At 46.0% G+C, this 12,583-nt stretch overlaps 1 protein-coding gene across 2 annotated transcripts in view; it reads right to left on the bottom strand.

The window, feature by feature from the left end:
• FRAS1 (Fraser extracellular matrix complex subunit 1) overlaps positions 1–12,583 on the bottom strand; it is a 290,434-nt gene that overhangs the window by 101,187 nt on the left and 176,664 nt on the right. For both annotated transcript variants that reach the window (XM_014578940.3, XM_075929458.1), the window contains exons 21-28: positions 11,864–12,010; positions 9,871–10,017; positions 7,887–8,027; positions 7,470–7,610; positions 6,335–6,475; positions 5,103–5,364; positions 3,954–4,038; positions 1,873–2,199 (exon numbers count right to left, since the gene is read on the bottom strand). In XM_014578940.3, coding sequence (XP_014434426.3) covers positions 1,873–2,199; positions 3,954–4,038; positions 5,103–5,364; positions 6,335–6,475; positions 7,470–7,610; positions 7,887–8,027; positions 9,871–10,017; positions 11,864–12,010 — 1,391 coding nt within the window. The remainder of the gene's footprint in view (positions 1–1,872; positions 2,200–3,953; positions 4,039–5,102; positions 5,365–6,334; positions 6,476–7,469; positions 7,611–7,886; positions 8,028–9,870; positions 10,018–11,863; positions 12,011–12,583) is intronic.

Raw genomic sequence — 12,583 nt, 5'->3', positions numbered from 1 at the left:
ACGCTGTGTGAAGAAGAACTTTCTTTTATTAGTTTTAAACCTGCTACCCATTAATTTCATCTATCCAATCTAAATCTCTCTATGCCTCCTGGAAGGCAAAGGCTTCCACAACCCATCACCAAAGCTGATACCTACAATAAACATATGACATGCAGCCAGGTCTAACACCCGCTCCATTTTGACTGATCTGATGCTGCCAGATGGCACATTTTCTAGGGCATGGGCTCTGTGTTCCAACAGAGTATCATTAGTAGCAGCACCAATAGCTTCATTGACGTTAAAGTGGCTAAAGGGCTCAATATAGAAATGCAAGTAATTACTAAGTGCTCTGGAAAACAAGACCAACCTTTTAGACTCCAGGATCTCAAAAAGTCTTGGTATGAGGTCTTACAAATACTGCAAACCAAGCAGAAGCCCCCAAGCAAAAGCTTTGCAGAAACCAACACGGCTGGAGAAATTGAAGCAAATGTCTCAATTCCATAACACTCAAAAGAATCAGTGGTCCTTACTTTATGTTTTGGCTCTAATAATATGGTGCTTCTCTAGATAAAAATCTTAAAGGGTTACTCTGTACGCCAATTTAATAGAACCCCTAGAAATGTTTTCAAATAGCCCATACAATCATTTGGTATGGCATTATGATAAGCCTCATGTACTTCAATTAGAAGAGGGGTGAAAAGTATCCTCCACCTAAGGTGATAGCAGCATCTGTAACAACCTTTGGATGAAAACCTGGAAGAAAAAAGAAGTCTCGAGTGTGTCTAGACAGTGCCTCTTCTGAAATAAACTTTGCATCTAATTCATCTCCCAAGGCTATTGCAGAAAGGGGAGAATTAGGATAAGGCAAAAAACTGGGTACCTGCCAGCCCCACCTCAGGGTAAATCCTGCTCTGCTATCATCTCTGTCTTATTGCCCTTTGTACCTAAATGCAGCACAGGAGGACTCCAGAAAATAATTGGAGAGAAGGGAGAGTAAAACTGGGGAATAAACTATACTGAGCATTCTCCGTTGCTGTCATTTACTACAAAACCCTGCACTTTCAAAAACTGAGTAGCATGCAAACAATTCTTCTTCAGATAGCTTGAGTTCTTAGGGATACTTCTACGTTACAGGGAAGCAGCAAAAGGGCACCGATTCACAGATCCAGAGCCATCCTTACCCATACACAGAATGCACTGGCACCCAAAAAATTTGGGGTACCACTGGGTTTTATTTGTCCCCCACCTTCCTCTTCCTGCCCCTGTTCTGTGGCTTTGCTTTCTCGTGAAAGGAGAAAAAATGAAAAGGCCACCCTCCCATGGAACCTGCAAAAGAGCCATGCAAGTGCTAATGAAACCATTTTGCCAACTCCAGGTATAGCCTTGTCAGTCTCTGAATGTACTGTAAGTCTACAGGGTCTTAGTTTAAAATCTGTTATAAAAATAGTTCATGCGTGTGTTGCAGAAGATTATAAAAGCATGTATCAAAAAAATCATTGTGCCCTGTGGCTGCATAGAGCGGATGGATGTGGCTGCTCTAACTTTGGGGGAGCCCCAGTGACTTTTGATTACAGCCCCTCAGCATCCTTTCCTCCCTGGGAGTGAAGGCAGCCTCATGTCCTGCATCCTCTCACAGGTCCATAGCACCCACAGAGAAAAGGACGGTGCATTTTCAACTCTCCAGCTGTAGACAGAGATGAATGGAAACGGGAACTATTGAGCCATTGTGGGGCTACAAACCAACACGCCAGCAGAAAAGGTTTTGCCAACCCAAACACAGCTTGCCAGTTTGCCTCTCCCTCGCCACATCCCCGTCAGTGATATCTGGTTTCTAGCCTCCCCCACAGATACACTGCTTTTATACCTGCTTGGCCACTGCAAAAAGGAACATACCTTTGGAGAAATCTTAATGTGGAACAGGATGTTCTGGAAGTGGTACCCATCGTTCACTTGCAGAAGAACCGTGTCATCCTGACTGTCAGAACCATCGTGAGCGTAACGTAGGAGACCGCTCACCAGCTCAGCAAGATTGAATTCTTGGACTGCAGAAGCTGTGTCCACTGGAGCTTTTTCCAGGCGGCCGTGGTGTGGAGGGTCTACTACCACCACCTCTACATCCTGGGGATTGTCACTGTCGCGGATATCAAGCAACGTGCGTGTTATTGATCCCACGTCCCCTCTGCTGAGAAAGAGGACTTCGTTCCTGAGCACGTACGGGGCCTGAAACACAAAAACCGCTCTCAGCTGTCTGCTAAGTCACAGTGCTCTCGCGATGGTGGAAGTCTGGGAAGGAAGCTGTGAGGCAGGGAGATTAAGTCTTTCCGTGTGCCAGAAAGTCCCTATTTGCAAACAACAGGGATTCCCTGTCTGCACTTTCCCCCAAGAGCATAGGCCTTAGAATACTAGTCAGATTGAATTACATTTAGAAGGGGGGAGTTTTACACCGCAGCAAGCAGAACATAAAAGCCTCAGGACATTTTATGCATAAAGCAACATAGTTACCTGGTCACAGTCTACGACCCTGGTGCTGCTCTGCTCAGAGAGCTGGATAAGACCCTCCAGGGACAACGCCTGGTTTTGCTCAAGTCGAAGGGAACTCCAGTTTATAGATTGGACCTGGGCCTACAAAACAGTCTTAACTTCGGGGTCAAGGGGTACCCACCTCTAGTCTGAAGACACTGTACGGCTTGGGAAGAAGTCTAGTTACAGTCCAAGCCTTACCAGATTGAAGTTCATTATCTAGATCGGGGTGGGCAATAATTTGTGGAGGGGGGAACGTCACAAATCTGTGAAGTGGTCCCAGGCTGCCTGGAAGGGGCGGGGCTAAGAAACTTCCCGTGCTCCTCCACCTGCAGACCCTAATTGGCCTTGGTGGGAGAGCATGTGAAATCTTTGCCCACCGCCCCCACCCTGCAAGGGGCACACAGCACCTAGAGGGAACAGCCAGCTGTTTTAAACAGGAAGGGTCTGGCAGGAAGGACAGTTATGCTGCAAAATGACCACCGGGGGGCGCAGCAAGGAGCTAGAGATAGGAATCAGGACAGCTAGCACCACACTGGGCCAGCAGGGGGCAGAGGTGGAGAAAGGAACAGCTCTTTACTGTATATTTCAGAGAGTCTGTCTGTCTGTCTGTGTGTGCGCGCGCGCACCTCAGTCAGGGGACATGTACCCCTTCCCTGGCTGTGCTCACTGTACTCCTTTGGCTGTGCTCACTGCAGCTGCAGCAGCCAAGGAGAGGCACTTCTCACCTGGCCCCGAGCTGCTGTGGTGAGAGAGGGCTGGGGTTGTCCTCTCTCCCCTGGGCAGCCTGCATCCTGAACCCCTCCTCCCCAGATTTAAATGAAAAACAAAACTTGAATTAAGGACCCAAGCAACACTGGGTAAATCTTCTAGTGGGCGATATGCTCAGCGTGAGTAAAAGTGGCGAGCAGTTCAAGGGAATACAGAAATGACGACAGAGACATTTAGAAAGCTCTTCTGTTCTCTCTGTTCCGAGGAGTATATTTAATCAGCAGCCCTGGAACAGACATTTAACTACAGGCTCTGAAGTGTAAAAGATTCTACTGTAGCGATCAATAACGATTCAGCTGCCGTGCAATCAAGGACTAGATCAGAGTATTTCAAAAAGTAAGTGGCTCAGAACCTTAACTTTAGAAGAGCTGCCATTCTGCTATGCCCTAATAATTGTGCATAGCACTACAGTACTCAATGGCCCAAATTCTGCTCTAACTTAACATTTTTTTACATGGTGTAGTAATTCTATTAATTTTAAATGGAGCTACTCCTAATTCACACCAATGTAAATAAGAGGAAATTCAAGCTCTACGTGTTTCTGGTAAAAAGTCTTTGGCTTGTAGGAATTTAAAGACTGAGTTTTGCTGAGGTTCGTCATTGTTATGAGACACCAACTTTCCTTTGTAATTTTCAAATCTATATAAAAACAACAAAAGATTTCTTCAGGTTTGTTATATTACCTGTGTGGACAATGCTTGCACAGTGATCACCTCCAACTGGGAGAAGAATCTCTGATCGCTGACTTTCAAGGAAAACTGACCTTTCCTAAACAAGACCCCCCACCATAAAAACAGAATAATATTAATGGATGAAATGTGCTTGTGGAACAGATGAAAGATAAAAAATACTATATATATAAAAATAGGAATGAGAAGATTAGTGGCAAGTGACTACTTCTGCAATTAGGTTTATATCACTTTGTTAGTGACGTGCATTCACAGTATGTAATATACTCATTTCCCTTTGCCTGTTATTGATTGCAATAAGCCAGTATGACCAAAATTCAATAATCTAGTCTCCATTAAAGAATACTGGGTAGGACTTTCAAAAGTACTTCAGTGACTTAAATCTCTAGCTCAACATGCTCCTACCCCGTATCTATACAGAATTAGTTTGTATTTTTAAAGTGCTTTGAGATTCTCACATAGAAAGAACTCTTGCTGTGCAAAATTATTATTGAAAACAAGGGGGCAAATTCTGCTCTTAGTTACATAGGTATAAAACTGAAATAGCTCCACTGATTCCAGCCCACACGCTAGAGCTTACTCTGGTTTCGTGGTGGTGTAACCGAGAGTGGAAACTGGCTCTCGGTCTGCCCCATAGAAGTGACAGTCAGTACATGCAATTTCCTCCAACGTTCAGATCCAAACGCTCCCTAGGTCTTACGTGTGAAATAAAGGGACATACTAAGTGCCTGATGTCAGCAGTGGCTGAGTGCGGGTCATGCCGGGGTGCGAGTCTATATCATTATTTGAATATTTTCCTGTATGTTTCAAATAATTAAATTCCGCAAGCACCATGAAAACCTCAGTATTCGCCACCATCACTGTATCCCAAGCATAGGACCTACTCTTGCTCCGCACGAACCAATAGCAAACTCTCATTCAATTAAATGGGAGCTGGATCACAGCGATCTGCTGTGTGAAACACAGGAAAACGTGCTGTCTGTGATATCACGGTGCAGCAAACATGGGGCAGGTCACGGAAGGCCATGCAATGCGCCCCACAGAAAAGAGCTGCAGCGCTGTGTGGATTGGCAAGTGAGTAACTCTTCCAGACGCATCCCTCTTTGCAAGGGGAGAGATCAAAACAAAGCCCCGGTCAAGCACCTGGATTTCTCTCTGCTGTGCACAAAGCGGACTCTCTTCTCCTCCACGTCCTCCCAGCTGAAGGCGTCCCCTGTGCCCAGTTGCACCGCTTTCCCGTTCACCATTGTCACTAGCCTGCCATTGGTGGGAGAGCTGGCCACATGGAACAGCAGCCCGTCACCCAGGTCATGTGCCTCCATGAAGGACAAGTCCAGGGGCTTGACCCCACCAATCCCAACTGTGAGTGAGCCATTCGCATGGGGAGCAGACCTCGCTGTGTTAGCTAGAAACAAGGGGAAAAGGCATTTACATGTAAGACATGCTCCCACTACACAATGTGTGTTTGCCATTGCCCTTTGCTACACAATACACCAGGACACACCTAATGTCACTCTCAGTGGTCTGGAGCAATGAGTAGAGTGGAGTATCTGGAGGGACTGATTTCTAATCCGGGTTCTGACACGGACTAGGGATGCAAATAGTTAACCAGTTATCTGATAAGCATGCCCTTTGCCAGCGTGCTTACTGGAGTAACTGGTTAACCATCAGGGGGGCTGCCCCAGCCATGCCGTAGGGCTCTCCTGTCTGGCCCGGCCAACTGAGGCTCAAGGCAGCAGGCCCGGCCGGACTGGAGCAGTCGCTCACCTGTGGCACAGTGGACTCCGCCTGGCCCGGCTGGAGCAGCCCTCTGCCACAGGATCACGGTTAACCAGTTAAACATTACGTTTAATGGGTTACATTTTTAACTGGGATTTTAAATCCCTATCTTGGACTGTGTGGGCTCAGACATGTCACTTATCTCAGTATCCCCCTCTATAAAATGGGAATAATAATCCTTACTGACCTTCCCCCACGGCGGTATTAATTAGTTCATGTTGACATGATGTTTTCTACATATGAAACGTCCTGTATCATTGTTGCCTCAGTGATGTATTTTTCCCACCTAGGTTTTATTCAGCATCCACTAACGTTAGGAAGTAGGGGTGGAGGGGAACATGTTGCAGCTGAAGGAAAAAACTCTTAAGTAAGCAAATGAACTTTACTTGGAATTCGGCTGCGGGCATTTTCCTTAAAAGAAACGTCACAGAGAACTAGCTTTCAACTCCTTTTACCTTCTGGTCCTTTCACACTGCGGAGGGTGTGTCCAGAACTTAGATTTCAAAAATACTACTGCACACACGCTGCCGCTAGAGCCAAAAGCCTGTCAGGAAAACATCAGTTACGTTCCCTTCACCACCACGGGAGGAACCCACCTTCACACGCCCCGGTCCTGGTGTTGCCATGGAAACCATGACCACAGCGAGAAACACAGAGCTTGTTCTTCAGAAAGGTGGCGGTGTCACAGAGGTGGCACTCATGGGCACTGTCACACTCCACGCATCCCACGGGGCAAGCTGAGATGGATGAGAAGGTACAACCTTAGTAGGCGCCACAGACGATGCAAGAACCAAGATGTGCAGGTGTCCCAGTTCTTAGATTAGGAAGCAACCACCATCTGGCCCAGAGGAGCCGACAGCCCGCGTGGGCCCCGGGTACGGTGTGTGTGGGGGGGAGACTCCATGCTCCCGGAAGGGGAGGAATATTAGCTGGAAGGGGAGAGTCTGGGGCAGCCACTCTCCATGCCCCCGGCCCTAAGAGCTGCACGGAGCACATGGCACGGCACTCTGGTCGCAATTTAAAGGGGCCAGGTCTCCAGCTCCTGCTGCTGCTGTAGTAGGAACAGTGGCGGCTGTGAGCCCTACGCCCCTTTGAATCACTGGGCCCCAGAGCATCTGCCCCCTTTGCACCCTCCCTCCCCGACCTGACCTAATAGTAAAAAATGACCCAACCTGTATCTACCAGAGCTAACATACCCACCCACAGATACATACGGGTGTTCTTGGTAGGAAGCTTTCACTAGTGTGAGATTCAGGGCTGTTTCTACTAGTACCCTCCATTTAACACGGGAAATCTCTCGCAAACGGACAATTTTTCAAACCAGAAGGCTGTCATAAATGGAACCACAGTGAGCTTTGCACATCGGGAGTACTCAAAATCCTGCACAGCTAGCTCATCTGCACATCCAGAAGAAAGGGAACACAGAGCAGCTCTATTCTCTAACAGCAGATATTACTTTTACTATGGGCAAATGTCAGAAGCAGAGGTTCACTCAAAGCGGTTGCTGTTTGCATGGAATTTCTCTCTATTCAAATGCACTGTAAGCTGGTTCCAGAGTAGACACTGCCTCTTCCTTAATTCTCCATCTGATTTCACCCTAGCCAGCAACGGATTTCATATCGCTGCACATCAATGGTGCTCCCTGCTTGCGCAGGTGACAATTCACAGGAGGCAGAGCATAAGAATCACAACTTCAATCCCACCCCACCTTCTCACACCCCTTCTGTTTACCTGTACACTTCTGTTCTGCTTGGTTGGCATAATATCGCTTCCCACACTCCGGGACGCACCGGGCTTCCAGAAGGAGAAAGGGAGCTTCGCAACGAGAGCATTCATGTGGATGGTTACACTGGAGGCAGTGGTCATCACATCCTGAAAGACATTTGCCAGACCCAAAGAATTCACTACCATATACACACTGTCAGCTCCAACTTTTACTGCTGTCTGCTCACACTAGAAATATGGCTGGGAGATTTTTACAGAGGCAGCGATACGTTGTGTGTAGGGGGTCTGGAGGCTGAAGTCAGGGCCTCACTCCTAAATAAAAACTGGATACCCACGTAAGTGAGAATTAGCAGCAGATTGGAAAATGAACTGGGGAAGCACAGCACCGTAGCGATAGCTAGAAACAACGGCACAGAGACTTACGCTGGCACGTGGCGGCTTCCCGGTAGAAGGCTAAAGAGCACTGTTCTACGCAGGCCCCCTCCTGCAGAACGTAGCCATCCATGCACTGCAAACAGTCCGTCCTCGCGGGGCCTTTGCAAGCATTACAGCTCCAGTCACACTCTGGAACGAAGAAAACGGGAAAGTAGGGCAGCCTGCTGCCTGCACATCCAGCACTGTACAAGCGTTAAACATATCAGGAAGCTATCCACTGTGGAAGCTAAATCGCTAGCAGCAAAGGGTAAGGGAAGGGCAGCGTGAGAGAGGTAAGATAAGAAAGATTCCTAACGTGAGGAATCCTCTGTGGCTTAGCACTTCCTAATGATGCCAGACGTAGGCAGTGTCTGGTGTTTGGGCCTGCTTATCAGCGGTGCCGCTCTTCTCCCTTGGGCACCAGTGGTCCTTATCTGCCAATACTAAGCATCTCCATTTATCCATGTAAAATCCTCAGTCTCTTATCTTGCACAGACTGTGACTTCTCAGAGGCTGAACGCTTCCCAATTTAGCCTAACCACAGAGGAACATCACTAACGAAAGAGAGCCCTTGGGCCAGGAATGTAGCAAATCTAGTTCAAATAAGTCCAGTTCGGCCTTCAAATTCTCAGGCACAGCTTCCACTGCCTTCAGTGTCCTCAAGGGCACAATATGGCCTATATTACTATTTGTTTTATAGTAGCACCTCAGACGGTACTAGGCCCTGTACAAATACATCATTGCCTTCTCTAAAAAGCTTACAGTCAAAACAGATAAGTTTGCTAGTGAGGTGGAGGGGAAACAACATAAGAACAGGCAAACCGGGTCAGACCAAAGGTCCATCTAGCCCAATATCCTATCTTCTGACAGCAGCCAATGCCAGATGCCCCAGAGGGATTGAACAGAATAGGGAATCATCACGTGACCCCTCTCCTGTCACCATTTCCAGCCTCTGACAAACAAAGGCTACAGATACCAGTCCTACCCATCCTGGCCAATAAGTATTGATGGACCTAACCTCCATGAATTTATCTAGTTCTTTTTTTGAACCTTGTTAAAGTCCTGGTCTTCTCAACATCCTTCGGCAAGGAGTTCCACAGATTGATTGTGAGTGGTGTGAAGAAAAACTTCCTTTTGTTTGTTTTAAACCTGCTACCTATTAATTTCATGTGATGTCCCCCTAGTTCTTATGCTATGGGAATAAGTAACTTTTCCTTATTCATCCTCTCCAAACCTGTCATGATTTTATAGACCTCAATCATATCCCCCCCACCTTAGTCTCCTATTTACTAAGGTGAAAAATCCAAGTTCTTTTAATCTCTCTTCACTAGCAGCTAAACCTGATTAAAAAGTTGTGGTGACTTCCCTAGTGTCACACGGCAAGTCAGTGGCACACTCAGGATAGCACACTGCCTGTACACTTTTTCTTTACAATACTGAAATATTAACAGCTGCTCACTACCAAATTAAAGGAGGTATAGAAAGAGCCAATATCTAATAAGTGGTTTGCAATAGTGGTGGTAGCCTCCTCAGAGTCTACTTCAGAAGAGTTATGGAATACTCTCAACTCTTCAATATCTTTCTCAGTGTTTGTTGTCATTGTTCGGGGATGTAGTATTCATAAGCCAGAGATAATCAGGTAAATACACAAGACCCTAACGTGCTTAATACAGAAAGATTTAAAATGCTAACCTCATTCATTATTCAGCTGAGTCACGGCTGAATGAATTGCAAAACCTGACCCTTGGAAAGTTTGATGGCTTACTTGCTAAATCATTTACAAAGGAAGGGTTTGCAATAATCTTTGGTTTTTTATTTTGGTTTTGGGGGGGGGGGGGTTTAACTGGAAACTGAAGTGTGTGACAGAGGACTGCTGAAACAGACAAAATGGAAAAACCATCTGCCCCTTAATAGACCACCCAGGTAGACCATTCTGCAGTACACCAGAGTATAAGCCACACTAATCTTTAAAATAAAAATATGCATTTTTCACCTCTGCAAGTCTTGGTAGCAAAATCAAGATAATACTGCTGAGTGCAGCTTTCATATTGGCATTCCCCAAACAACAGAACCTTAGCTGCGTCTCTGCATGATATACAGCCCACAGCCGACTCACAACTCCGACACTGGACACTGCAAGCTGTAAAGAAATTAAGACCAAAAAAATCACTGCAATTACTGAAGCACTAGCCAAATGCACAGAGCAAAATGATGTTAGATTTACCAGAAGCATCACTCTTCAAAGTGCTTTCTGCTGGGGTGAGTCTTTATAGTTTTCCCTGCTTACCATCCCTAGGCACTGCCTCATTCCCATCTTCCATCTATCCAAAAGCGAGTGTTGGACATGTCTCCACATAGGACTTCATGTTGCTCTGAGTATCTACCAAAAGGGGCAACCAGAGTGCAACTGAAAATACTGCTTTCTCCCAAATGGACTGAGTTTACATAATAATAACCTGGGGAACTACCAGGGTCAAACTAGAATTCAAATCCCCATGTGCAGGTGTTCTCCAAGCATTTTTACATCTATCTGACAGTACATCCAAAGCTACCCTAGATACATCTATCTGACATTATCTCTCTATCTGTAATGTAGACTTACCCTCAAGAAAAAAAAACACTATTTAAAGAATCAAATGCCTATTTATTCATGTGCCTACACTCTGTTATTTAATCTGTCCTCATGAGGGTCTGGTGAGGATCAGTTAGTGCTTGCAAAGTATCTTTCGATTAACAGAGCCATGAATTAAAAGACCCATGAACGATAAAGCATTTGTGGAGTTCAAAATACACAGCAATCACACTATCCAAAAATACTGCTCCCAAAGGAGAAAACAACTTGTATTTAAAAACAAGTACATGCCATTGCTTTTATCAGCATTGCTCTGCAACAAAGTTTTGAGACTCAGACCACTTTTTTGAAAAGCCTCTTAAGTTTGCCATCGTATCTCTACAAACATTCCTTTGCTCTCAATACGCCCACTAAAGAACAGACATCTACTTGGCATTCCTTTGATTTCCTAAAGTATTTTCAAAACTGTGGGCTATTCAAAAGTGTAGTGAAATCAAAACAACTGGGGGAGGACAGAAAGAGACCAAAGATCCTGATTAAACATTTTTTGTTATATCTAAATGGGAGTTCTCCAACAGAGCAGATCAATGCATTTCTAGATGAGTTATCACTAACGCTGCACCTGAACAGGCCCAAGTGCCTCTCGAAATTACACCCATTTGATACAGCAACCCGCCCTGCCGCAAGGCTCGTGTGAGTTTCCACCAGTCACAGATTTTACACACAATAAAAAAGTTATTTGCCAATGGGGAGATGAGATGTGTGTGGTTGGAATGAGAGCGTTCACAGAAATAAATGTTTTACTCAAGTTTGGATGCTAGAGCTGCAGTCAGCAAGAATTTTGGTTTCACTGGTGAATGGTCAGCCCAAGGGGAGAAAAAGACGTATTAGGGTATCCAGAGAAGACTATCTGTGAGTTTGGCATGCAACTGAGGATTGGCAATCCTTTCAGCTTGGAAAGCAGTTTCCTGGAAAAGTTAGTAAGAGTGGAATCCATTTTGTGTCCATAAGCTTCCGTCCTGCTGCTCTGGCCTCAACCCAGCCAAGTACTGAAACAGATGCTTGGACTGACCCATGGGACTATTTATGTGCTTAAAGTTAAGCTCACGTAACAGAGATTTGCAGGGTCATGGCTAAGCACCGGGCAGAAATCTACCCAATCAGAATTGGTAGCGTTCTGCACCCGTTTCGCACTGGCATAAATGACCAGAACTACGCAAGGCAGTAGGCAAGTAGGCAACTAATCACTGCTCCATGTTACAGTGATGCTACTTAATACATTTAGTTCAAGATCTTCATAATGTTGCCAATGGCATTTTCCTGACAGTTGCAAGGTTTTCATGAGGGGTCAGACTGGATCAAGAAGAGAATAAAACACATGCCAGGGTGTTCCAAAGAGGCGGGAGTCACTTACGTTTGCAGGTCCGGCTCTCATCCCTGTAATACCCCAGAGAGCAGGCAGAAGTGCACATGCCAGTGTGGGCCAAAACGAGGCTGGAGTCGCAGGAGGAGCAGGAGAATGGCCCTTGACCGCTGCAGGTTTGGCAGGAGGGGTGACACTCTGAGAGGGCAGAAAAAAATGAAAACTACCCTTCATGCAAAGGCAAATCTTCACGCAGGTCGGTAGAGATGCATTACAGGTGCACAACACTGGCCTGATCCTGTGCGTGCGGCGCACCCACTGCTCCCACACACGTGTGTGTTCTTGCTGTCAGATGGCATTCTTTCCTGACTGCAAGTGGACTGAGAAATCCATGGAGTTACCCACCTTCTTCCAGGTTGATTCGGCCCTGGGGCAATGTTAGGGATCCAGAAAGCTAACCCTAAACTTTGCCCTCATGCACTTTGCCACAGCTTGAATAACCTAACACTTTTGGTAATTCATGAAGCGTTCACATGCAAGGGCAGAAATGTTCTATCTAAAGTTGGCTTTCCAGATGAAGAAGGAATTCCCTGCCTTTTCCTCCCCCACTAGATGACATTAGCACTATGGAGTGAAACACATGACCCTGAAAGACTAGGCCAAAGCTAAGAAAAACAAGTAATATTTCTGTCAGTGTGGAACTAGGCAAATAACAAAATCGCTAATCTTGTAACTAAATCTGGGGTCACCAGAGAGAAGCTTTTGAAGTGT

The sequence above is a fragment of the Pelodiscus sinensis genome, chromosome 5 (genome assembly GCF_049634645.1).
Source record: "Pelodiscus sinensis isolate JC-2024 chromosome 5, ASM4963464v1, whole genome shotgun sequence".
NCBI classification, from domain to species: Eukaryota; Metazoa; Chordata; order Testudines; family Trionychidae; genus Pelodiscus; species Pelodiscus sinensis.
This window is presented reverse-complemented; position numbering and strand designations above follow the sequence as displayed.